Below are 27658 nucleotides of genomic sequence, written 5' to 3' on the forward strand. Positions count from 1 at the left end.
ATTCGGGAAACCAATTATAATAACCTTGCCTCTTTTTAGAAGTAGTAATAAATATGTATTAACCTAGGAGTATAAAAAAGTAGATGCCTTACGTAACGGGTGTGCGTCCCGGTGGAGCAGAGACTCCCGGCGCACCCAGCGCTGTTTGCTTGCCTCTATTCGTTTAATAAATTGTAAACTCTGATTGTAATCCTATTTGGGACTCAGTCATTTATAACACACTCCATCTGCTTCCAGATTAGCACTTGCAGTAGTGAGCAAGCTGCCTGACCTTAACATTTTTCATTTAATTTTTCACCTCAGTTTTGCTGGTTCTCCGTGATTCATTCTTGGTCTAGAAAGAAAAAAACAAAAAAACAACAAACAAAAAAGTGACCTCAGATCAAAATAAAAGGATTTCCTTCTCCTTAATTACATGCTCTTAACTTGACAGATTTGGTTATTGACTAAGAAGGCAAATATCTGGCCAGATATGGCCAAATATCTGGCCAAATGAAACAAGCAGCTAGCTTGCTGGAGACATTGTCTGGGAAACAGTGAAAACACTTGCAGACAAAAACATATCAAAGGACTAACGCTTTGAGCTTAATTCTAAACAAACATCATAAACTCAAAACTCTTGTTTGTCTTCCTAACAGGCTGGTATAGTAACATGTCACATTGGATGACTTTGCAGCATAGATGTCAGGAATGCAGCTTGGGATCACCAACTTCTACTTAGAGTTTAGTTTGAAGGGATGAGCAAGTAATTTTTCCTGGGTTGATGGAAATCTGCTCTAAAGTCTGTTTTCTAACACTCTCATAGATACTTCTCTGTCCATCGCTCTGTCCTGCCAACTCTGCTGTGAGTGTGAAGTTGCGGCAAGAGGGATTTCCTCTTCCTAATTTGACCTGGTGGACATCAACTTTCCTACTAAATTGCCGACGTTGCTGAGGAGGCAGCAGTATCAAAGCCCTGTTGATGAAGATAGAACAAGCTTGGGGAGGCTTTGGCATTTCTGTACAATGCTGCTCCCTGATTGTGACCCAAGACTCAGATTCTGAATGAAGCAAAGCAAGCTAGAAGAAAACTGTATGTCCTGGTAATTTTTTGTTTTATTGTATATTTTCATTCTTCACCTATAAGAAAATCTAAATCTTTAAACCATTTGTTTGAAAACACGGTTTTATGGAAATGATTTTGGGTGTGCTCCTTCACCTTCTTTGGAACCTGTTTAACCTCGCTTCACTTATAGGAGACCTATGCTCAAATTTATGCTTACCGTGATAAAGCGGTATTCTTTTGGTATTCTTTTCTTTGATGATTGCACGTGAGGCTGAAAAGAGTTTTCAGGATGATTCTTCTTTTCCTTTGCAGTCTCCAAAACGCCATATTATAGCTGATCTTCATCTCTGATCTGAAGAGCTTCACAGGCCAGAAGAGAATTGAGATGAAGAAGGAAATAGAGAATGCTGATGAATATTTCCAATTACCACCCGTAAGTTTTGTGAAAGACTCAGGTGCATTTCTGTAGCAGTAGAAAGTTAATAAAATAATGATCATGCACTTGAAGGCAAGTAATGGTATAAAAATGAAGAATGCAAGGCCCTGGTTAAAGACAATCTTTAGGCTGCTTCCAGATCAACACTTTATTTGCTTATTCCACAACCTCATCTCCACTTGCTTAGAAGCTGTGAAGATTGGAAGTACACTTAGTGTTTTTCATCCACTCTGTGTAAAATTAGAAGAATTTTCACTGGCTATAAAAGCAGAAAAGACAAACAGACCCTCCTCTGGGGCTTCAGAATGCTCCTAAGATCACCCAGACTGGATAAGCAGAGATGCTCCAGTATAGGTGCATATAGATGCACTACAGATGGTGGCAGAGATGCCCTAGCATAGACGTGACGCACTTTGACAGCATCTTTTCTCTGACAGCAACTTACGTCTTGGTTCTTCACATCAAACCAGAGCAGTTTCTTTGCCTTCACAACCTGCAGACTGACCTCTCGTGTGTACCTGTGGTGGATTGAAGGTAATGCTTGTAATGTTTGTAACACACCCTGATGCTGTATTCACTTTAACTTGTAGAAAAGAGAGCAAGAAGCTTCACAGCAGTTTCTTAGGTGCCTGTCTGTCTGTCTATCTATCTGTCAATCTATCTACCTATATGCATAGTTATTTATTTATTTATTTACTTATTTAAAGACATCTTTTGTTCACTAACATGAATCTCTGACTGTTACTAATGTATGGGACATACCGTGACAGTATAATAGTGTATAAATACCTTTCGTCTCATCCTTGCTATTGTTACTGTATTTTAAAAATAATTGTGCACATAATTACCCGCTTTTACTCTGTTTTAAAAAAATACCTACTTACTCGATTATAAAATCCTATAAAAAGGGGTGAACTCAAAAGGAAAGAGAAGCTAATTTTCATTACATTTCTAAACTAAACAGCTAATCCTGATAGATTCACTCCCTTTCAAATAGAACACTCAAGAAATAAAACAGTAAAAATTCACTTAATACTTCTTTTATAACAAGATTGCATTGCACAATAGTTCTTTGCCTAACCCTGCAGTTACCCCACAGGCACTGCAATTGCTTACTTGGTCTTCTCCTTTACTTGTTTTCAAGGTTTACTTTTCTAACCAATCCTGAATGTTACAACATTGGATTTATTTACCTCCTTAGATATCAAGAGAATAAAGCATTTGCTTCATAGGACAGCACTTTGATGCTTTATGGGGCTAATGACCAAAGTTCTCAAAGCACTTTTCATGCGTGATTTAGATATTTCTCCATCTTTCCATCTTCCTTTAGAACTCTTAATTGAAGTATTAGGTGAAGAAGAACACTGAAACCAGCTGAAGCTAGAGCAGACACAGTAAGGACAGGCTTCTGTTAGGAAGTAATTCAGAGTGATTCCATGGTGTACTTTAGACAGATTTACTCTGGTCCTCTGGACTAAGCATCCCCAAGGGCTATTTCAAAGCTCTCTGAATGATCTGTCATTATCTCTTACACTGTAAACAGCTCCTTTTTCTCTGCTCACCAGTTATGAAAGTTTCTCTCACCTGCTTAGTAAGCAGAAGCAGTAAAATGGGATTTAGAGGATCCAGCTAGAGCAGAAGTGCCACTTAGAGGAAGCAATCAATTTATAGGTAGTGCAGTGTTTGAAAAGAGTTTAAGCGGCTTTCCAAGGAACATATACTAGTGCAAAGCAACCGATTTATCTGACTCTCCAATGAAAGAAAAGGAAGTGCAAAGCAGCAAATGCTTGGGAGAGGGAAAAAGAGGTGCATCTCAGCTGTCTGGGGGGAAGAAGGCAGTCAGCTCTTAACAGATTATTTGCCATCTAATTTGTTTCTCAAAGATGTAACATTTAGTTAAGACAGTAGCAGTTCACTACCTGTGGTGCTGATAGAGGTTAAACAAAAGACACAAGGGCAGCAAAATCCCTCACTTGCTTCTCACACAAGGACAAAACTGTTATGGGAGAGAAATGCAGGTTACTTTCTCAAATCTCACAGCACTTTTTGACACCATTGGCTACGGGTTACCTCTTAAGTATTTGAAGATTTCAGTAGGGCTGACTGATTTAGATGTGGATAGGTTTAAATCACACTTGTCAATGTGCTATTAATGTTGAACCACAGCCATTTTTTCCCTAGACCTCTTAATATGCTAGGCAGTCCCAGGAAGCGTAAAACTTTGACCCGTGCTCTCCAGCATTTGCGTACTGCACTTTCTGTAGGTTCCTTATTCTCTAATCAGAATTCTGACAATCTCCTCAACAGCATACAGATAGAAAATCCACAGACCCAGATAAAACAGGCTCCCATCCGCTTGTATGATTGTCAGACATGCATTCTTTTATATTAACTGCTCTTGTCTTACTCCCTTCAGATGAAACATAAATAACTTCAGCTGACTTCTAAACTCTACAGACAGCTCTGGTGTTGCTGTGTGATGGAATATGATTTTTCCTTACAAGCCACCAATTATTTCCATGTCTTTTCTGGACCTTGGGATCTCTTTTGGGAGCTACATTACTCAGACAAATACAAGAAGGCTGAGATCACCACTGCCTCAACATAATGCAAAGTTTAAGGCCTTTATGACAGCCAGTTTGCAAATGAATGCAGCCCCGTCTTCTCAGCATTTTGAGACAGATGACTACCCAACACTGAACTGTCTCAAGGTTTCAAACTGAGACAGCTTTGTAGAAATAATAGAAAAATTTCATTACAATTGGCCTAGCATGGAATTTATTCTTAAAAAGTTTGCTAGAATATACTTGTAGACTTCAAAACTAGTACATCATCATTTGAGCACTCCTTCGTCTACACGATATTCTCCAGAAATACCAAACTTTTAGTCCTGGTAGTTAGAGCTAATCAGTCGTATTAGCTAATCAAATTCCCTGATCAGTCACATGAAGTCTGTTGGTGACATCTGTTCTGAGCTCTACAGCACTGGTCAGCTACTGACTTGCGGAAATCAGACTCTATCTAGAACCTCAGAATGGTTATAAAGCAGGTCTGTTTATTCGGCGCTGCGCACCCACGCCGGGCACAAGGGGGATAGCTCCACCTAACTTGCGCACCAACAGTTGCAGGGAGTCCTATCTGGAGCTTTCTCTGGACTCGCCACGGATACATAGACTTCAGAGCTTAAGATGTTACTTTGATTTCCATTTTCCCTTGTTCCAAAGAAACTTTTGCATCCAATTTTTCCAGCACGTCCCTTCCTAAGAAGAGCCTAAGCAAATTGGGTAAGTAGAAAAACGGATGGATTCCCATCATTTTTTCCCCAATTCCAATCTTGAGCACTGCAAAAAAAAAAAAAAAAAAAAAAGCCTTTTCCTTTTGGCCAGTTGCTCTGGTAGAACTAAGCATTAGTATACATTCTCTGTAGAACTAAGCATTTATCACAGGATATTCAGTTTTTCGACATTGTATAAGCCTTCCTGCTCTCACTTCCCTCCGTTTTTCATTTCTTTTCTTCCTAAGACACCCGTGAAAAGCTTAAGAAACCTCCTGGTCAATAACTTTCTTCAGACAGCGTCAATGATATCACAGCAACCCAGACTTATTTAACTTTTTCTTTAAAATAGCTAACACAGATTCTGTATCATTCTCACACAGACCAGTCCCCAGCTTGATCATCTGAATTGAATTTGTTTTATATTAAACAGATTTTCTTATCATTTTTATTACAGCAGATGAAAAAAGCTCTCGCTCTTTTGCTGGCTTTCCATCACATCTGATTGACTGAGACACCCTGATTCCCTGTCTTTATTTGCTTTCTGCAGAATTCTCCCACCTCTTTTGGTTCAAGTTCGACTGGCAAAAAGCTTTTCACTGGTTACTACACTTAGCTGCTATACGTTTTTGTTTCTTAAGATAACTGTTGTCATATTTTTCAATAGAACGTTGCCATGATCTATTTTGTAAGGTCTAGAAAAAAAGAACCCACCACCCCCAAGCCCCACCCCCACCCCACCCAGAAAAAAAAAAAAAAAAAAAAAAGATGCTTAGTCCTTTAACATAAAATACTTCTTCATTTGGCTGGATGGAGGAAGTTAAACACGCTTTATATTCTATCCATGTAGACTGCACTCAGGAGAAGTTTATGGAAAATTCTGCTGACAAATGCAGAATCCAGCTTGACTGCTCTAGGAAGTGGAACAGACCCACAGTGGACACGAGAACGTACTGTCAGAACAATTAGGAAATAAAATCTATCGTGATCTAAGTTACTGACAACTGTTAAATTAATTCACTTTGTTCTTATTCAGCTTGGAGGAAATGGGCACAGAAATTACTCATTTACCCTAAGTACATCTCTGTCACCTTCTTCTCATCTCCAACATGATTCTCATTTTCAGATTGACCTCAGTGTAAACTGTGAGTCTATGTCAAGTGTCATGCACCAAGTGTCAGAGGCAACTGTGCTCTGACCAACACTACCTGTGCTGGACAAGCTATGGAGAGCAGAAATATTTCTGTAGTGGTCCTAGGAGAACCCCAGTTCCTTTGGATGCAGCTCTTCTTAGAACACTAAGGAAAATCTATTCCTCAAAGGCTGCATCTCTATTAGATGCTGGGATGGAGCAAGAATGTAGTTTTGCAATAAAACTCCAGTAATCACATTTACTCCATCCGGTTGCAGTTTCACAGAGGATTAGTGCTACATGAATGAACGTTCTCTCTAAAGAAACAGAAATTAAAGATCTGTTTCAGGTGCAAGATCAATGTATTGCAACCCCGAAAGGGGATATAAAAACCCAAACTAATCACCTGTTCTTCCGATAGAGTTGAATCAAAGTTTGCAGGCATTTTTGTCCAATGGCTCCAAATGAATCTAGTCCAAAGCTCCTAGATGCTGGAACCACATGATGAATATGTAAGGCCTTTAGCCTTAGCTGCTTTGATCTACTGATCTTCTCCAACTGGACTACATTGCTTGTTGCTATACCTCCAAGGGAACACAACACAGTTTGGATAAATTCACAGTCTAGAAAGAGCTCCAGCAGGAACATGGGTCTCCCTTGCTACCATCATCACAGAAGGTGTGGCAGCCACAGGGCCACTTCATTCATTCACTCACAGAGCACCAATAACAAATACTCCTTGCTGTAATACTCCTTTGTTGCAAAACTACATTATTGCTCCATCTCCACACCTAATATAGATGTGGCCTTCGATGAATAGACTTTCTTCAGTGTTCCAGTAAAGGTCATTGCTTATTAAGTTTAACTGCCTTTGAAAAAATAATACTAGGAGGTCTGCACAATTGGCAGCACAGGGGTTGACCCATATATCATCGAGGGTCTGTCTGGAACGGTACGAGCTGGTAATAGTTTTGTTTCAGATGTGTTTCAGCTATGCCCATTGCCTACCACAGAAGCAGGAGAAAATGCCTATTTACTGTTCTAGATGTCCAACACTCAATTTTAATTCTTCTTCAAGTTAGCGGTTCCAACAATCCAAACCAGATGCCCAGCCTCCCAGTCTAATGCATGAGCAGAGGGGCTCTCTGAAACACCAGTACAGACTAGGTGAGAAATACCTTGAAAGCAGCCCTGTGGAGAAGGACTTGGGGGTACTGGTCGATGAGAAGCTCAACAGGAGCCAGCAATATGCACTTGCAACCCAGAAATCCAACTGTATCCTGGGCTGCATCAAAAGCAGAGTGGCCAGCAGGGCGAGAGAGGTGATTGTCCCCCTCTGCTCCGCCCTCCAGAGTCCGGGGCATGGAGTAGCAGGGCTCCCAGCACAAGAGAGACCTGGACCTGCAGTTGGTCCAGAGCAGAGCCACAAAAATGATCATCAGAGGTATGGAGTACCTCTCCTGTGAAGACAGGCTGAGGATAGACTCAGGTAAGGAAGAGATTTTTACTATGAGGGTGAGGAGACACTGGAAGAGGTCGCCCAAAGAAGCTGTGGATGCCCCATTCCTGGAAGTGTCCAAGGCTAGGACAGATGGGGCATTGAGCAACCTCGTCTGGTGGGAGGTGTTCCTGCCCATGGCAGGGGGGTTGGAACTTGATGATCTTTAAGATTCCTTCCATCCTAAACCGGTCTATGATTCTATATGGTAGGGAATATCCCTTTGGCCAGTTTGGCTCAGATGTCCTGGCTGTGTTGCCTCCCAGCTTTTTTGCAACCACAGCCTCCTCACTGGCAGGGCAATGTGAAAAAAAAAATTTAAAAAAAATGGAAAAGGCCTTAAAACTGTGCAAGCCCTTCTCAGCAATAACTAAAACAATGGAGTGAAGCCAGGTTTGCTCTGATAGCATTCTTCATGATCCAGCACAAGTGACTGCTCTCGCAAGATCAGGTTCATTTCTTCTGAACCAGTCGGTATTTTGGAGGCTCCCATTTCCTCAAAAATCTCTAAATTCTAACAAAATACATCATTCGTGCTTCTGTCAAGCACACACGGATTTCTTCTGTTTTATTATGGACAGCGGGCTTAGGGAGACTGAATCTATACCTCAGTAATGGTCATTACAGCCACAAGGGAAGCCACAAGGGAGATCAGGGACACTCTCAGCTGAGGAAACAGTTTTATCACACGTGCAAGAGTCAGTTGTGTTGTTTCACAGTTAGCTTATTGTCTTGGTGAAGACCTCACTTCTTCAGCTTCTCCCACGTTAGACAAATTACTGAGTGGGAAAGCAATTAGTACTTAATGCTATAATACACCAACTGTTCCAAATCCAACAATTGAGATCTTCTCAGACACTGAGAAATAACATAAAGAAAAACAATGTAGTATGAACGGTAGTTTGCATTGCTATGGTTATTATTACCATTACCATTATTATTGTTACCGTATGTAAAAAAAAAAAAAAAAAGGTATACGTATACTGTTAATATTTTATTTTATTTTAACTGGCAAAAACGTACTTCTGGTGTAACGCAGCGAGATTTTCTGTTATTCTATTCCAAGAATTTTAGCTGAGACTTTATTTTGCTCTACAGGAACCTTAAAGGAGGCTCCGGGGAGGTGGGAATCGTTCTCTTCTCCCAAGCCCCACGTGACAAGACAAGAGCAAAAACCCTTAAGTTGCGCCAGGGGAGGTTTAGGTTGGTTATTAGGAAAAATTTCTTCACCAAAAGGGTTGCTCTGGTGGGTTTATGTGGCAAGGTTTTAGTAGCAGGGGGCCATAGGGGTGGCTTCTGTAAGAAGAATCTAGAAGCTGCCCCATGTCACATAAGGGCCCTGCTGCTGACCAGAGCCGAGCCAATAACCTATGTTGTTTGCACCTCTGTGAGAGCATTATTTAAGGAAGTGGGAAAAAAAATAACAAAAAAGGCTGCTTCACAGGGAGAGAGAGAGGAGTGAGAAACAGCCTTGCAGGCACTTACATCAGCGAAGAAGGAGGGGGACAGGTGCTCCGGGTGCCAGAGCAGAAGTCCCCTGCAGCATGTGAAGAGGCCCCTGGTGGAGCAGGCTGTCCCCCTGCAGCCCATGGGTCCCACACGGAGCAGATCTCCACGCTGCAGCCCCCCCGTGGAGGAGCCCCCGGTGGAGCAGGTGGATGTGGCCTGGAGGAGGCGCCTGCGGCCCATGGAGAGCCCCCGCAGGAGCAGGCCCCGGGCCGGAGCTGCAGCCCGTGGAGAGGAGCCCACGGAGGAGCAGGGGGTCTGAGGGGGGAGCTGCCGCCCACCCGGGGGGGACCCGTGCTGGAGCAGTTTGCTCCTGGGGGATGGATGGACCCCGTGGTATGGAGCCGTGTGGGAGCTGTTCTTGAAGGACTGCTGCCTGCGGGCAGCCCCCGCAGGCTCAGTTCGGGAAGGACGGCACCCCGTGGGAGGGACCCCACGTGGAGCAGGGGGAGGGGGCTATCGCCCCGTCCTTATCTCAACCCTTGAGCCCTTTGCATCGCATTTTCTCCCCCTTTCTCTTTGAGGAGGGGGAGTGAGAGAGTGGCCGTGGTGGAACTCGGCTGCCCACCCGATTAAAACCACCGCAGCCGCAAAGTACTGGAAAATTTTTCAGAAGAAACAAGGTGTTTAACAAGGAAAAATATAGTTTCCTTTTTAAGGCTTCCTGGATAATTGGGCTTATTTCATATTCCCAACTCGGAGGAAGAGAATTGTTGATTTCACCTTCTTTTTTCTTACACGGAAATAAAAAGTCAACAGCTCTGGAAGTAAGGGGAACGTATCACAATCAAGCTCCTTTTGTCTGTAATCCTTGCTGAAGGACAAGATTTATCCCACACCTTCCACGGATGTATGGTAGCAGAGAATAATTTTGGAACTACTCTAATTAAAGTCAACTTGGGGATAGTGGCACTTCTCTAATTGTTTCTGAGACATACGCATTAGCAACAGAGAGTGTTCTGTTGTCATCGCAAGGCGCCTACGGTGATGACTTCAGAAACAGAACTGAGTGATGTCACCATGGCAATTTGGGAGCAGCTGCCTCTGTGCAAGTTTAGCTAGGAGGGACAGAGAAGCGTGCTGGATGTGATGAAACCACGTGAGGATTTGTGGATCGCACCTTGAGGTGCATAGAGAGGGCCCATGCCCTTCTGTAAGTGGTTTGATGCTTGGCTGAGGCAAAAAATGTGTTTTTATTGTGAATGCTTCGTTTTAGTATTCTGTAGTTTGTGTAAAGTCCTTTCTCAAGCGTTAAGTTTGGTACTTGTGCTCAGTGATGTAGCTGCACAGAGTGACAGATGCAATGTATGGGTGAGGGCCTCTGCACGTTCTCTTTTTCCTACACACGATCAACAAATAAGGGTGGACAAATAAGAGTGTGCTGTGCTCCTGCCATACGCCTCAAGTACTAAAGCATAAACAAGAGACTTAAAAGTACCCCTGTCACATTAAAATTCAGGACAGCAATGTACTTCATCAAATGGGCTGACCTGTTGAGTGTCTCAGGATGTTGTGTATGAAGATGCACTCCATCTGCTTCCAGATTAGCACTTGCAGTGAGCAAGCTGCCTGACCTTAACATTTTTCATTTAATTTTTCACCTCAGTTTTGCTGGTTCTCCGTGATTCATTCTTGGTCTAGAAAGAAAAAAACAAAAAAACAACAAACAAAAAAGTGACCTCAGATCAAAATAAAAGGATTTCCTTCTCCTTAATTACATGCTCTTAACTTGACAGATTTGGTTATTGACTAAGAAGGCAAATATCTGGCCAGATATGGCCAAATATCTGGCCAAATGAAACAAGCAGCTAGCTTGCTGGAGACATTGTCTGGGAAACAGTGAAAACACTTGCAGACAAAAACATATCAAAGGACTAACGCTTTGAGCTTAATTCTAAACAAACATCATAAACTCAAAACTCTTGTTTGTCTTCCTAACAGGCTGGTATAGTAACATGTCACATTGGATGACTTTGCAGCATAGATGTCAGGAATGCAGCTTGGGATCACCAACTTCTACTTAGAGTTTAGTTTGAAGGGATGAGCAAGTAATTTTTCCTGGGTTGATGGAAATCTGCTCTAAAGTCTGTTTTCTAACACTCTCATAGATACTTCTCTGTCCATCGCTCTGTCCTGCCAACTCTGCTGTGAGTGTGAAGTTGCAGCAAGAGGGATTTCCTCTTCCTAATTTGACCTGGTGGACACCAACTTTCCTACTAAATTGCCGACGTTGCTGAGGAGGCAGCAGTATCAAAGCCCTGTTGATGAAGATAGAACAAGCTTGGGGAGGCTTTGGCATTTCTGTATAATGCTGCTCCCTGACTGTGACCCAAGACTCAGATTCTGAATGAAGCAAAGCAAGCTAGAAGAAAACTGTATGTCCTGGTAATTTTTTGTTTTATTGTATATTTTCATTCTTCACCTATAAGAAAATCTAAATCTTTAAACCATTTGTTTGAAAACACGGTTTTATGGAAATGATTTTGGGTGTGCTCCTTCACCTTCTTTGGAACCTGTTTAACCTCGCTTCACTTATAGGAGACCTATGCTCAAATTTATGCTTACCGTGATAAAGCGGTATTCTTTTGGTATTCTTTTCTTTGATGATTGCACGTGAGGCTGAAAAGAGTTTTCAGGATGATTCTTCTTTTCCTTTGCAGTCTCCAAAACGCCATATTATAGCTGATCTTCATCTCTGATCTGAAGAGCTTCACAGGCCAGAAGAGAATAGAGATGAAGAAGGAAATAGAGAATGCTGATGAATATTTCCAATTACCACCCGTAAGTTTTGTGAAAGACTCAGGTGCATTTCTGTAGCGGTAGAAAGTTAATAAAATAATGATCATGCACTTGAAGGCAAGTAATGGTATAAAAATGAAGAATGCAAGGCCCTGGTTAAAGACAATCTTTAGGCTGCTTCCAGATCAACACTTTATTTGCTTATTCCACAACCTCATCTCCACTTGCTTAGAAGCTGTGAAGATTGGAAGTACACTTAGTGTTTTTCATCCACTCTGTGTAAAATTAGAAGAATTTTCACTGGCTATAAAAGCAGAAAAGACAAACAGACCCTCCTCTGGGGCTTCAGAATGCTCCTAAGATCACCCAGACTGGATAAGCAGAGATGCTCCAGTATAGGTGCATATAGATGCACTACAGATGGTGGCAGAGATGCCCTAGCATAGACGTGACGCACTTTGACAGCATCTTTTCTCTGACAGCAACTTACGTCTTGGTTCTTCACATCAAACCAGAGCAGTTTCTTTGCCTTCACAACCTGCAGACTGACCTCTCGTGTGTACCTGTGGTGGATTGAAGGTAATGCTTGTAATGTTTGTAACACACCCTGATGCTGTATTCACTTTAACTTGTAGAAAAGAGAGCAAGAAGCTTCACAGCAGTTTCTTAGGTGCCTGTCTGTCTGTCTATCTATCTGTCAATCTATCTACCTATATGCATAGTTATTTATTTATTTATTTACTTATTTAAAGACATCTTTTGTTCACTAACATGAATCTCTGACTGTTACTAATGTATGGGACATACCGTGACAGTATAATAGTGTATAAATACCTTTCGTCTCATCCTTGCTATTGTTACTGTATTTTAAAAATAATTGTGCACATAATTACCCGCTTTTACTCTGTTTTAAAAAAATACCTACTTACTCGATTATAAAATCCTATAAAAAGGGGTGAACTCAAAAGGAAAGAGAAGCTAATTTTCATTACATTTCTAAACTAAACAGCTAATCCTGATAGATTCACTCCCTTTCAAATAGAACACTCAAGAAATAAAACAGTAAAAATTCACTTAATACTTCTTTTATAACAAGATTGCATTGCACAATAGTTCTTTGCCTAACCCTGCAGTTACCCCACAGGCACTGCAATTGCTTACTTGGTCTTCTCCTTTACTTGTTTTCAAGGTTTACTTTTCTAACCAATCCTGAATGTTACAACATTGGATTTATTTACCTCCTTAGATATCAAGAGAATAAAGCATTTGCTTCATAGGACAGCACTTTGATGCTTTATGGGGCTAATGACCAAAGTTCTCAAAGCACTTTTCATGCGTGATTTAGATATTTCTCCATCTTTCCATCTTCCTTTAGAACTCTTAATTGAAGTATTAGGTGAAGAAGAACACTGAAACCAGCTGAAGCTAGAGCAGACACAGTAAGGACAGGCTTCTGTTAGGAAGTAATTCAGAGTGATTCCATGGTGTACTTTAGACAGATTTACTCTGGTCCTCTGGACTAAGCATCCCCAAGGGCTATTTCAAAGCTCTCTGAATGATCTGTCATTATCTCTTACACTGTAAACAGCTCCTTTTTCTCTGCTCACCAGTTATGAAAGTTTCTCTCACCTGCTTAGTAAGCAGAAGCAGTAAAATGGGATTTAGAGGATCCAGCTAGAGCAGAAGTGCCACTTAGAGGAAGCAATCAATTTATAGGTAGTGCAGTGTTTGAAAAGAGTTTAAGCGGCTTTCCAAGGAACATATACTAGTGCAAAGCAACCGATTTATCTGACTCTCCAATGAAAGAAAAGGAAGTGCAAAGCAGCAAATGCTTGGGAGAGGGAAAAAGAGGTGCATCTCAGCTGTCTGGGGGGAAGAAGGCAGTCAGCTCTTAACAGATTATTTGCCATCTAATTTGTTTCTCAAAGATGTAACATTTAGTTAAGACAGTAGCAGTTCACTACCTGTGGTGCTGATAGAGGTTAAACAAAAGACACAAGGGCAGCAAAATCCCTCACTTGCTTCTCACACAAGGACAAAACTGTTATGGGAGAGAAATGCAGGTTACTTTCTCAAATCTCACAGCACTTTTTGACACCATTGGCTACGGGTTACCTCTTAAGTATTTGAAGATTTCAGTAGGGCTGACTGATTTAGATGTGGATAGGTTTAAATCACACTTGTCAATGTGCTATTAATGTTGAACCACAGCCATTTTTTCCCTAGACCTCTTAATATGCTAGGCAGTCCCAGGAAGCGTAAAACTTTGACCCGTGCTCTCCAGCATTTGCGTACTGCACTTTCTGTAGGTTCCTTATTCTCTAATCAGAATTCTGACAATCTCCTCAACAGCATACAGATAGAAAATCCACAGACCCAGATAAAACAGGCTCCCATCCGCTTGTATGATTGTCAGACATGCATTCTTTTATATTAACTGCTCTTGTCTTACTCCCTTCAGATGAAACATAAATAACTTCAGCTGACTTCTAAACTCTACAGACAGCTCTGGTGTTGCTGTGTGATGGAATATGATTTTTCCTTACAAGCCACCAATTATTTCCATGTCTTTTCTGGACCTTGGGATCTCTTTTGGGAGCTACATTACTCAGACAAATACAAGAAGGCTGAGATCACCACTGCCTCAACATAATGCAAAGTTTAAGGCCTTTATGACAGCCAGTTTGCAAATGAATGCAGCCCCATCTTCTCAGCGTTTTGAGACAGATGACTACCCAACACTGAACTGTCTCAAGGTTTCAAACTGAGACAGCTTTGTAGAAATAATAGAAAAATTTCATTACAATTGGCCTAGCATGGAATTTATTCTTAAAAAGTTTGCTAGAATATACTTGTAGACTTCAAAACTAGTACATCATCATTTGAGCACTCCTTCGTCTACACGATATTCTCCAGAAATACCAAACTTTTAGTCCTGGTAGTTAGAGCTAATCAGTCGTATTAGCTAATCAAATTCCCTGATCAGTCACATGAAGTCTGTTGGTGACATCTGTTCTGAGCTCTACAGCACTGGTCAGCTACTGACTTGCGGAAATCAGACTCTATCTAGAACCTCAGAATGGTTATAAAGCAGGTCTGTTTATTCGGCGCTGCGCACCCACGCCGGGCACAAGGGGGATAGCTCCACCTAACTTGCGCACCAACAGTTGCAGGGAGTCCTATCTGGAGCTTTCTCTGGACTCGCCACGGATACATAGACTTCAGAGCTTAAGATGTTACTTTGATTTCCATTTTCCCTTGTTCCAAAGAAACTTTTGCATCCAATTTTTCCAGCACGTCCCTTCCTAAGAAGAGCCTAAGCAAATTGGGTAAGTAGAAAAACGGATGGATTCCCATCATTTTTTCCCCAATTCCAATCTTGAGCACTGCAAAAAAAAAAAAAAAAAAAAAAGCCTTTTCCTTTTGGCCAGTTGCTCTGGTAGAACTAAGCATTAGTATACATTCTCTGTAGAACTAAGCATTTATCCCAGGATATTCAGTTTTTCGACATTGTATAAGCCTTCCTGCTCTCACTTCCCTCCGTTTTTCATTTCTTTTCTTCCTAAGACACCCGTGAAAAGCTTAAGAAACCTCCTGGTCAATAACTTTCTTCAGACAGCGTCAATGATATCACAGCAACCCAGACTTATTTAACTTTTTCTTTAAAATAGCTAACACAGATTCTGTATCATTCTCACACAGACCAGTCCCCAGCTTGATCATCTGAATTGAATTTGTTTTATATTAAACAGATTTTCTTATCATTTTTATTACAGCAGATGAAAAAAGCTCTCGCTCTTTTGCTGGCTTTCCATCACATCTGATTGACTGAGACACCCTGATTCCCTGTCTTTATTTGCTTTCTGCAGAATTCTCCCACCTCTTTTGGTTCAAGTTCGACTGGCAAAAAGCTTTTCACTGGTTACTACACTTAGCTGCTATACGTTTTTGTTTCTTAAGATAACTGTTGTCATATTTTTCAATAGAACGTTGCCATGATCTATTTTGTAAGGTCTAGAAAAAAAGAACCCACCACCCCCAAGCCCCACCCCCACCCCACCCAGAAAAAAAAAAAAAAAAAAAAAAGATGCTTAGTCCTTTAACATAAAATACTTCTTCATTTGGCTGGATGGAGGAAGTTAAACACGCTTTATATTCTATCCATGTAGACTGCACTCAGGAGAAGTTTATGGAAAATTCTGCTGACAAATGCAGAATCCAGCTTGACTGCTCTAGGAAGTGGAACAGACCCACAGTGGACACGAGAACGTACTGTCAGAACAATTAGGAAATAAAATCTATCGTGATCTAAGTTACTGACAACTGTTAAATTAATTCACTTTGTTCTTATTCAGCTTGGAGGAAATGGGCACAGAAATTACTCATTTACCCTAAGTACATCTCTGTCACCTTCTTCTCATCTCCAACATGATTCTCATTTTCAGATTGACCTCAGTGTAAACTGTGAGTCTATGTCAAGTGTCATGCACCAAGTGTCAGAGGCAACTGTGCTCTGACCAACACTACCTGTGCTGGACAAGCTATGGAGAGCAGAAATATTTCTGTAGTGGTCCTAGGAGAACCCCAGTTCCTTTGGATGCAGCTCTTCTTAGAACACTAAGGAAAATCTATTCCTCAAAGGCTGCATCTCTATTAGATGCTGGGATGGAGCAAGAATGTAGTTTTGCAATAAAACTCCAGTAATCACATTTACTCCATCCGGTTGCAGTTTCACAGAGGATTAGTGCTACATGAATGAACGTTCTCTCTAAAGAAACAGAAATTAAAGATCTGTTTCAGGTGCAAGATCAATGTATTGCAACCCCGAAAGGGGATATAAAAACCCAAACTAATCACCTGTTCTTCCGATAGAGTTGAATCAAAGTTTGCAGGCATTTTTGTCCAATGGCTCCAAATGAATCTAGTCCAAAGCTCCTAGATGCTGGAACCACATGATGAATATGTAAGGCCTTTAGCCTTAGCTGCTTTGATCTACTGATCTTCTCCAACTGGACTACATTGCTTGTTGCTATACCTCCAAGGGAACACAACACAGTTTGGATAAATTCACAGTCTAGAAAGAGCTCCAGCAGGAACATGGGTCTCCCTTGCTACCATCATCACAGAAGGTGTGGCAGCCACAGGGCCACTTCATTCATTCACTCACAGAGCACCAATAACAAATACTCCTTGCTGTAATACTCCTTTGTTGCAAAACTACATTATTGCTCCATCTCCACACCTAATATAGATGTGGCCTTCGATGAATAGACTTTCTTCAGTGTTCCAGTAAAGGTCATTGCTTATTAAGTTTAACTGCCTTTGAAAAAATAATACTAGGAGGTCTGCACAATTGGCAGCACAGGGGTTGACCCATATATCATCGAGGGTCTGTCTGGAACGGTACGAGCTGGTAATAGTTTTGTTTCAGATGTGTTTCAGCTATGCCCATTGCCTACCACAGAAGCAGGAGAAAATGCCTATTTACTGTTCTAGATGTCCAACACTCAATTTTAATTCTTCTTCAAGTTAGCGGTTCCAACAATCCAAACCAGATGCCCAGCCTCCCAGTCTAATGCATGAGCAGAGGGGCTCTCTGAAACACCAGTACAGACTAGGTGAGAAATACCTTGAAAGCAGCCCTGTGGAGAAGGACTTGGGGGTACTGGTCGATGAGAAGCTCAACAGGAGCCAGCAATATGCACTTGCAACCCAGAAATCCAACTGTATCCTGGGCTGCATCAAAAGCAGAGTGGCCAGCAGGGCGAGAGAGGTGATTGTCCCCCTCTGCTCCGCCCTCCAGAGTCCGGGGCATGGAGTAGCAGGGCTCCCAGCACAAGAGAGACCTGGACCTGCAGTTGGTCCAGAGCAGAGCCACAAAAATGATCATCAGAGGTATGGAGTACCTCTCCTGTGAAGACAGGCTGAGGATAGACTCAGGTAAGGAAGAGATTTTTACTATGAGGGTGAGGAGACACTGGAAGAGGTCGCCCAAAGAAGCTGTGGATGCCCCATTCCTGGAAGTGTCCAAGGCTAGGACAGATGGGGCATTGAGCAACCTCGTCTGGTGGGAGGTGTTCCTGCCCATGGCAGGGGGGTTGGAACTTGATGATCTTTAAGATTCCTTCCATCCTAAACCGGTCTATGATTCTATATGGTAGGGAATATCCCTTTGGCCAGTTTGGCTCAGATGTCCTGGCTGTGTTGCCTCCCAGCTTTTTTGCAACCACAGCCTCCTCACTGGCAGGGCAATGTGAAAAAAAAAATTTAAAAAAAATGGAAAAGGCCTTAAAACTGTGCAAGCCCTTCTCAGCAATAACTAAAACAATGGAGTGAAGCCAGGTTTGCTCTGATAGCATTCTTCATGATCCAGCACAAGTGACTGCTCTCGCAAGATCAGGTTCATTTCTTCTGAACCAGTCGGTATTTTGGAGGCTCCCATTTCCTCAAAAATCTCTAAATTCTAACAAAATACATCATTCGTGCTTCTGTCAAGCACACACGGATTTCTTCTGTTTTATTATGGACAGCGGGCTTAGGGAGACTGAATCTATACCTCAGTAATGGTCATTACAGCCACAAGGGAAGCCACAAGGGAGATCAGGGACACTCTCAGCTGAGGAAACAGTTTTATCACACGTGCAAGAGTCAGTTGTGTTGTTTCACAGTTAGCTTATTGTCTTGGTGAAGACCTCACTTCTTCAGCTTCTCCCACGTTAGACAAATTACTGAGTGGGAAAGCAATTAGTACTTAATGCTATAATACACCAACTGTTCCAAATCCAACAATTGAGATCTTCTCAGACACTGAGAAATAACATAAAGAAAAACAATGTAGTATGAACGGTAGTTTGCATTGCTATGGTTATTATTACCATTACCATTATTATTGTTACCGTATGTAAAAAAAAAAAAAAAAAGGTATACGTATACTGTTAATATTTTATTTTATTTTAACTGGCAAAAACGTACTTCTGGTGTAACGCAGCGAGATTTTCTGTTATTCTATTCCAAGAATTTTAGCTGAGACTTTATTTTGCTCTACAGGAACCTTAAAGGAGGCTCCGGGGAGGTGGGAATCGTTCTCTTCTCCCAAGCCCCACGTGACAAGACAAGAGCAAAAACCCTTAAGTTGCGCCAGGGGAGGTTTAGGTTGGTTATTAGGAAAAATTTCTTCACCAAAAGGGTTGCTCTGGTGGGTTTATGTGGCAAGGTTTTAGTAGCAGGGGGCCATAGGGGTGGCTTCTGTAAGAAGAATCTAGAAGCTGCCCCATGTCACATAAGGGCCCTGCTGCTGACCAGAGCCGAGCCAATAACCTATGTTGTTTGCACCTCTGTGAGAGCATTATTTAAGGAAGTGGGAAAAAAAATAACAAAAAAGGCTGCTTCACAGGGAGAGAGAGAGGAGTGAGAAACAGCCTTGCAGGCACTTACATCAGCGAAGAAGGAGGGGGACAGGTGCTCCGGGTGCCAGAGCAGAAGTCCCCTGCAGCATGTGAAGAGGCCCCTGGTGGAGCAGGCTGTCCCCCTGCAGCCCATGGGTCCCACACGGAGCAGATCTCCACGCTGCAGCCCCCCCGTGGAGGAGCCCCCGGTGGAGCAGGTGGATGTGGCCTGGAGGAGGCGCCTGCGGCCCATGGAGAGCCCCCGCAGGAGCAGGCCCCGGGCCGGAGCTGCAGCCCGTGGAGAGGAGCCCACGGAGGAGCAGGGGGTCTGAGGGGGGAGCTGCCGCCCACCCGGGGGGGACCCGTGCTGGAGCAGTTTGCTCCTGGGGGATGGATGGACCCCGTGGTATGGAGCCGTGTGGGAGCTGTTCTTGAAGAGCTGCTGCCTGCGGGCAGCCCCCGCAGGCTCAGTTCGGGAAGGACGGCACCCCGTGGGAGGGACCCCACGTGGAGCAGGGGGAGGGGGCTATCGCCCCGTCCTTATCTCAACCCTTGAGCCCTTTGCATCGCATTTTCTCCCCCTTTCTCTTTGAGGAGGGGGAGTGAGAGAGTGGCCGTGGTGGAACTCGGCTGCCCACCCGATTAAAACCACCGCAGCCGCAAAGTACTGGAAAATTTTTCAGAAGAAACAAGGTGTTTAACAAGGAAAAATATAGTTTCCTTTTTAAGGCTTCCTGGATAATTGGGCTTATTTCATATTCCCAACTCGGAGGAAGAGAATTGTTGATTTCACCTTCTTTTTTCTTACACGGAAATAAAAAGTCAACAGCTCTGGAAGTAAGGGGAACGTATCACAATCAAGCTCCTTTTGTCTGTAATCCTTGCTGAAGGACAAGATTTATCCCACACCTTCCACGGATGTATGGTAGCAGAGAATAATTTTGGAACTACTCTAATTAAAGTCAACTTGGGGATAGTGGCACTTCTCTAATTGTTTCTGAGACATACGCATTAGCAACAGAGAGTGTTCTGTTGTCATCGCAAGGCGCCTACGGTGATGACTTCAGAAACAGAACTGAGTGATGTCACCATGGCAATTTGGGAGCAGCTGCCTCTGTGCAAGTTTAGCTAGGAGGGACAGAGAAGCGTGCTGGATGTGATGAAACCACGTGAGGATTTGTGGATCGCACCTTGAGGTGCATAGAGAGGGCCCATGCCCTTCTGTAAGTGGTTTGATGCTTGGCTGAGGCAAAAAATGTGTTTTTATTGTGAATGCTTCGTTTTAGTATTCTGTAGTTTGTGTAAAGTCCTTTCTCAAGCGTTAAGTTTGGTACTTGTGCTCAGTGATGTAGCTGCACAGAGTGACAGATGCAATGTATGGGTGAGGGCCTCTGCACGTTCTCTTTTTCCTACACACGATCAACAAATAAGGGTGGACAAATAAGAGTGTGCTGTGCTCCTGCCATACGCCTCAAGTACTAAAGCATAAACAAGAGACTTAAAAGTACCCCTGTCACATTAAAATTCAGGACAGCAATGTACTTCATCAAATGGGCTGACCTGTTGAGTGTCTCAGGATGTTGTGTATGAAGATGCACTCCATCTGCTTCCAGATTAGCACTTGCAGTGAGCAAGCTGCCTGACCTTAACATTTTTCATTTAATTTTTCACCTCAGTTTTGCTGGTTCTCCGTGATTCATTCTTGGTCTAGAAAGAAAAAAACAAAAAAACAACAAACAAAAAAGTGACCTCAGATCAAAATAAAAGGATTTCCTTCTCCTTAATTACATGCTCTTAACTTGACAGATTTGGTTATTGACTAAGAAGGCAAATATCTGGCCAGATATGGCCAAATATCTGGCCAAATGAAACAAGCAGCTAGCTTGCTGGAGACATTGTCTGGGAAACAGTGAAAACACTTGCAGACAAAAACATATCAAAGGACTAACGCTTTGAGCTTAATTCTAAACAAACATCATAAACTCAAAACTCTTGTTTGTCTTCCTAACAGGCTGGTATAGTAACATGTCACATTGGATGACTTTGCAGCATAGATGTCAGGAATGCAGCTTGGGATCACCAACTTCTACTTAGAGTTTAGTTTGAAGGGATGAGCAAGTAATTTTTCCTGGGTTGATGGAAATCTGCTCTAAAGTCTGTTTTCTAACACTCTCATAGATACTTCTCTGTCCATCGCTCTGTCCTGCCAACTCTGCTGTGAGTGTGAAGTTGCAGCAAGAGGGATTTCCTCTTCCTAATTTGACCTGGTGGACACCAACTTTCCTACTAAATTGCCGACGTTGCTGAGGAGGCAGCAGTATCAAAGCCCTGTTGATGAAGATAGAACAAGCTTGGGGAGGCTTTGGCATTTCTGTATAATGCTGCTCCCTGACTGTGACCCAAGACTCAGATTCTGAATGAAGCAAAGCAAGCTAGAAGAAAACTGTATGTCCTGGTAATTTTTTGTTTTATTGTATATTTTCATTCTTCACCTATAAGAAAATCTAAATCTTTAAACCATTTGTTTGAAAACACGGTTTTATGGAAATGATTTTGGGTGTGCTCCTTCACCTTCTTTGGAACCTGTTTAACCTCGCTTCACTTATAGGAGACCTATGCTCAAATTTATGCTTACCGTGATAAAGCGGTATTCTTTTGGTATTCTTTTCTTTGATGATTGCACGTGAGGCTGAAAAGAGTTTTCAGGATGATTCTTCTTTTCCTTTGCAGTCTCCAAAACGCCATATTATAGCTGATCTTCATCTCTGATCTGAAGAGCTTCACAGGCCAGAAGAGAATAGAGATGAAGAAGGAAATAGAGAATGCTGATGAATATTTCCAATTACCACCCGTAAGTTTTGTGAAAGACTCAGGTGCATTTCTGTAGCGGTAGAAAGTTAATAAAATAATGATCATGCACTTGAAGGCAAGTAATGGTATAAAAATGAAGAATGCAAGGCCCTGGTTAAAGACAATCTTTAGGCTGCTTCCAGATCAACACTTTATTTGCTTATTCCACAACCTCATCTCCACTTGCTTAGAAGCTGTGAAGATTGGAAGTACACTTAGTGTTTTTCATCCACTCTGTGTAAAATTAGAAGAATTTTCACTGGCTATAAAAGCAGAAAAGACAAACAGACCCTCCTCTGGGGCTTCAGAATGCTCCTAAGATCACCCAGACTGGATAAGCAGAGATGCTCCAGTATAGGTGCATATAGATGCACTACAGATGGTGGCAGAGATGCCCTAGCATAGACGTGACGCACTTTGACAGCATCTTTTCTCTGACAGCAACTTACGTCTTGGTTCTTCACATCAAACCAGAGCAGTTTCTTTGCCTTCACAACCTGCAGACTGACCTCTCGTGTGTACCTGTGGTGGATTGAAGGTAATGCTTGTAATGTTTGTAACACACCCTGATGCTGTATTCACTTTAACTTGTAGAAAAGAGAGCAAGAAGCTTCACAGCAGTTTCTTAGGTGCCTGTCTGTCTGTCTATCTATCTGTCAATCTATCTACCTATATGCATAGTTATTTATTTATTTATTTACTTATTTAAAGACATCTTTTGTTCACTAACATGAATCTCTGACTGTTACTAATGTATGGGACATACCGTGACAGTATAATAGTGTATAAATACCTTTCGTCTCATCCTTGCTATTGTTACTGTATTTTAAAAATAATTGTGCACATAATTACCCGCTTTTACTCTGTTTTAAAAAAATACCTACTTACTCGATTATAAAATCCTATAAAAAGGGGTGAACTCAAAAGGAAAGAGAAGCTAATTTTCATTACATTTCTAAACTAAACAGCTAATCCTGATAGATTCACTCCCTTTCAAATAGAACACTCAAGAAATAAAACAGTAAAAATTCACTTAATACTTCTTTTATAACAAGATTGCATTGCACAATAGTTCTTTGCCTAGCCCTGCAGTTACCCCACAGGCACTGCAATTGCTTACTTGGTCTTCTCCTTTACCTGTTTTCAAGGTTTACTTTTCTAACCAATCCTGAATGTTACAACATTGGATTTATTTACCTCCTTAGATATCAAGAGAATAAAGCATTTGCTTCATAGGACAGCACTTTGATGCTTTATGGGGCTAATGACCAAAGTTCTCAAAGCACTTTTCATGCGTGATTTAGATATTTCTCCATCTTTCCATCTTCCTTTAGAACTCTTAATTGAAGTATTAGGTGAAGAAGAACACTGAAACCAGCTGAAGCTAGAGCAGACACAGTAAGGACAGGCTTCTGTTAGGAAGTAATTCAGAGTGATTCCATGGTGTACTTTAGACAGATTTACTCTGGTCCTCTGGACTAAGCATCCCCAAGGGCTATTTCAAAGCTCTCTGAATGATCTGTCATTATCTCTTACACTGTAAACAGCTCCTTTTTCTCTGCTCACCAGTTATGAAAGTTTCTCTCACCTGCTTAGTAAGCAGAAGCAGTAAAATGGGATTTAGAGGATCCAGCTAGAGCAGAAGTGCCACTTAGAGGAAGCAATCAATTTATAGGTAGTGCAGTGTTTGAAAAGAGTTTAAGCGGCTTTCCAAGGAACATATACTAGTGCAAAGCAACCGATTTATCTGACTCTCCAATGAAAGAAAAGGAAGTGCAAAGCAGCAAATGCTTGGGAGAGGGAAAAAGAGGTGCATCTCAGCTGTCTGGGGGGAAGAAGGCAGTCAGCTCTTAACAGATTATTTGCCATCTAATTTGTTTCTCAAAGATGTAACATTTAGTTAAGACAGTAGCAGTTCACTACCTGTGGTGCTGATAGAGGTTAAACAAAAGACACAAGGGCAGCAAAATCCCTCACTTGCTTCTCACACAAGGACAAAACTGTTATGGGAGAGAAATGCAGGTTACTTTCTCAAATCTCACAGCACTTTTTGACACCATTGGCTACGGGTTACCTCTTAAGTATTTGAAGATTTCAGTAGGGCTGACTGATTTAGATGTGGATAGGTTTAAATCACACTTGTCAATGTGCTATTAATGTTGAACCACAGCCATTTTTTCCCTAGACCTCTTAATATGCTAGGCAGTCCCAGGAAGCGTAAAACTTTGACCCGTGCTCTCCAGCATTTGCGTACTGCACTTTCTGTAGGTTCCTTATTCTCTAATCAGAATTCTGACAATCTCCTCAACAGCATACAGATAGAAAATCCACAGACCCAGATAAAACAGGCTCCCATCCGCTTGTATGATTGTCAGACATGCATTCTTTTATATTAACTGCTCTTGTCTTACTCCCTTCAGATGAAACATAAATAACTTCAGCTGACTTCTAAACTCTACAGACAGCTCTGGTGTTGCTGTGTGATGGAATATGATTTTTCCTTACAAGCCACCAATTATTTCCATGTCTTTTCTGGACCTTGGGATCTCTTTTGGGAGCTACATTACTCAGACAAATACAAGAAGGCTGAGATCACCACTGCCTCAACATAATGCAAAGTTTAAGGCCTTTATGACAGCCAGTTTGCAAATGAATGCAGCCCCATCTTCTCAGCGTTTTGAGACAGATGACTACCCAACACTGAACTGTCTCAAGGTTTCAAACTGAGACAGCTTTGTAGAAATAATAGAAAAATTTCATTACAATTGGCCTAGCATGGAATTTATTCTTAAAAAGTTTGCTAGAATATACTTGTAGACTTCAAAACTAGTACATCATCATTTGAGCACTCCTTCGTCTACACGATATTCTCCAGAAATACCAAACTTTTAGTCCTGGTAGTTAGAGCTAATCAGTCGTATTAGCTAATCAAATTCCCTGATCAGTCACATGAAGTCTGTTGGTGACATCTGTTCTGAGCTCTACAGCACTGGTCAGCTACTGACTTGCGGAAATCAGACTCTATCTAGAACCTCAGAATGGTTATAAAGCAGGTCTGTTTATTCGGCGCTGCGCACCCACGCCGGGCACAACGGGGATAGCTCCACCTAACTTGCGCACCAACAGTTGCTGGCAGTGTGCTTCTGCTAGTGGCACAAATCCACCTTCATTTGATTTCCCCCATAAGTCTCTTGTGTACTCATCAGGTCTTAAATGCCTGTCGATCTCAGAATCTTCTACTTCATTTTCTAAGACTTTCGTTAATGCCCGCGTTTCTCTTTCTGGTACTAGTGCCAAAATTTGACTCTCAGATGCCCATTCTGCTTCCCCTTTGGCTTCTGCGTCAGCCATTCTATTTCCCCTTTCAATAGCGGTAGCCCCTGTTTGATGTCCTTTACAGGGCAAAACAGCAACTTTAGCTCTTCTGCATGTTTAATTGAGGATGACAAGAGTCCTCTCTCCTCCCAAATTGCCCCATGTGCATGCACCACACCAAAGGCATATTTCTAATCTGTCCAAATGTTAATTCTTTTCCCTTTTGCCAGCTCAAGAGCTCTTACCAAGGCGATGATTTCAGCCTTTTGGGCTGATGGTTGTTACCGCATATCCTGGGAGGTACCGCATATCCCTGGCGGACGAAGGTGCTGCCGTCTACGTACCAATCCTCTGCACCCTGCAGGGGTGGTTGGCTGCAGTATATCGCGTCCATGGTCTTGATGCAGTAAACTCTGTTTCTAAGGAAAGAGGCTGGTTTCACAGAATTAATGCCAAAAAAAGTTAGGAAACTAATAGTCCATTCTACACATTCCTTTTCTTCTTGAGGAGCTATCAACAGGTCATTTACGTATTGAAAGTGTCCCCTTTCCCTGAAGGGCTTTTCCAAGCTTCAAGATTCCAGGCTAGTTGGTTTCTGAATATGGTGGGGCTAGTTTTGAACCCCTGTGCTAACACAGTACAAGTAAGCTGCTGAGTTTTTCATCTTCTATTAGGATTTTCCCATTCAATGGCAAAGAGTTGCTGGCTTTCAGGTGCCACGGGAGGAAGAAAAGGCATACTTTAAATCTGGTACCGTGAACCAAACTGGACTCTTTTCTAATTTTGCCAAACGGCTGTAGGGGTTGGCCACTACAGGGTATAAATCTTTTGTGATCCTATCTATGGCCCTTAAATCCTGAACTATACGGTAGGTTACATCTGCCTTTCTAAACGGGCCTATATGGAGTGTTATATTCTGACTCACATTCTACGGAGTAGATTACTCCATAATTAAGCAAGTTATTGATTATTCCTTCCATTCCCCTTCTGTCTTTCACCTTTAGTGTGTATTGCTTTTAGCATACCTTCGGAGCATTTTCCTTTAAATCAACTTTTTTTACATGTACTACATTCTTTGCTCCCCCAGCTAGTCCTGTAGCCCAAACTCCCAGGCACACTTGCTTCATAATAACACCTGTTATAAATTAATTTTGGTAGAAATCATTCCCGACACATCATGAGTAAAGTATATCCAATTTCAACTTATTTGAGCAATTCAGCAAGCAGCTATATGTAAAACAGTGCTGGGCGGCCGGGGAGTCTCCTGCTCCGCCAATGGCACACACCTAAGCCCGCCAGAGTCTCGATTTATAGCCTAGTAGTTCCGGGTTTAGTAGCACCTCCTCGTGTCTTCTATGACTGCGCGGCCTCTTGCTAGTGGGTCTTCATCATTCCGCAGGTGGTCGTGGGGATGAAGATCGTCGTCTTCCTCTGCGTTGCGGTCGTGACTTTGCTGCGGTGTCTGTGTTCCCATGCAAGGAGGAATGCCATTTTGCCCTTATTTGGAGCTGGTTTCTATTGCAATTGTTAACAGGAAGCTCCCATACTTGTTTTTTCCTTCAACAGGTTATTGGGGTGTATAAGCAGCCTTATGTATGGGGTGTATAAGGTAGCCTTTGCATTGGAAGCCCCCCAGAAGTATCGTCTCAGGGGACTACACAGGTGGTGTTCCGTTTTTCCTCCGTATCCTAGTACTGTCCCGAGTAATTCACAATTGGTTATGTTGAAAGAAGGTGCACCTGCCGTAATATTAGTTTTGAGGATCTTCGAGTCATCCCAGCTACCCAGGGTCCACTTAAAGGGCTGGTGCGAATATCCCCCGTCGGCCCCAGCTGGACAGGGGATATTCAGTAGGAGAGGTAGCGCCAACATACACCAGAAGGGCAACATCCATTTATAATTCTGGGGAGGTTGTTTCAAGCCACGGTGGGTACCAGGGCAGTTTATTCGGCCGGATCCCATTATCCAAAATAGGGGTGGGTACCACATAATCCGCCCCACCGTTGTACCCCTCTGCCTCGCCCACCTACTTGGTTGCCTCAAGCAGCGGGGTTTACTTTCTTCACGGCAGCAAGAGTAATCTTCAGGGGCCTAGGTACCGATTTTCCTGTTCCAGCCACTCCCAGTCCCAGTTGCTCACTCCTCCTTAGGCGCGTTACCCTTCTGATGTATGGGGTTAGGCACATTAAGGAATTTCCCCTCTTTCCCCCCACTTCCCAGTTCCTGTTTACAATGGACCTGTTGATTTCTTAGAGAGGGCTATGAGTCATACGATCACGAATTCACTCCTCAATCCCTTTTCGCAGGGTCAGTTTCAAGTCTCCAGGTCGGCTGGCCACTCTCCACCGTTCCTCCGGTATTGGTCCTTTAACTCGGCTGGCATGAGTCCATCCTTTCTCGGCTGTCCGGACAGCTGTGTCCGGTAAGTGGTAAGTAAAACAAGGTAGGGTCCTTCCCAACGAGGAGTTAAAGAGGTCT

The 27658-nt window shown here is 42.5% G+C and overlaps 1 protein-coding gene and 1 long non-coding RNA gene across 4 annotated transcripts; one reads left to right on the forward strand and one right to left on the reverse strand.

Moving 5' to 3' along the window:
* Positions 1–255: 255 nt before the first annotated feature.
* LOC308186035 (uncharacterized protein) lies at positions 256–22879 on the reverse strand. Of its 2 annotated transcripts, none has more exons than XR_013943873.1 (7): positions 22315–22879; positions 21651–21793; positions 20576–20722; positions 11457–11599; positions 10382–10528; positions 1263–1405; positions 256–334 (listed from the first exon to the last, which is right to left on the reverse strand). XR_013943873.1 is itself a non-coding variant. In XM_080574877.1 (7 exons), the coding sequence occupies exons 4-7, from the start codon at positions 10471–10473 to the stop codon at positions 295–297; spliced, it is 348 nt and encodes a 115-aa protein (XP_080431003.1). In that variant the 5' UTR covers positions 10474–10528; positions 11457–11599; positions 20576–20722; positions 21651–21768; the 3' UTR covers positions 256–294. The 2 variants fall into 2 exon arrangements, 1 of the variants encoding a protein (XP_080431003.1); XM_080574877.1 differs by lacking the exon at positions 22315–22879 and adding an exon at positions 1927–1999 and having other exon boundaries at positions 21651–21768.
* Positions 275–27658, forward strand: LOC308186036. Of its 2 annotated transcripts, none has more exons than XR_013943874.1 (10): positions 275–1082; positions 1358–1478; positions 1919–2015; positions 11000–11276; positions 11552–11672; positions 12113–12209; positions 21194–21470; positions 21746–21866; positions 22307–22403; positions 24286–26268. It is a non-coding gene; the product is annotated as an uncharacterized lncRNA (long non-coding RNA). The 2 variants fall into 2 exon arrangements; XR_013943875.1 differs by lacking the exon at positions 24286–26268 and adding an exon at positions 27487–27658 and having other exon boundaries at positions 276–1082.

The sequence above is a fragment of the Anser brachyrhynchus genome (assembly GCF_964034855.1).
Source record: "Anser brachyrhynchus genome assembly, chromosome: Z".
NCBI classification, from domain to species: domain Eukaryota; kingdom Metazoa; phylum Chordata; class Aves; order Anseriformes; family Anatidae; genus Anser; species Anser brachyrhynchus.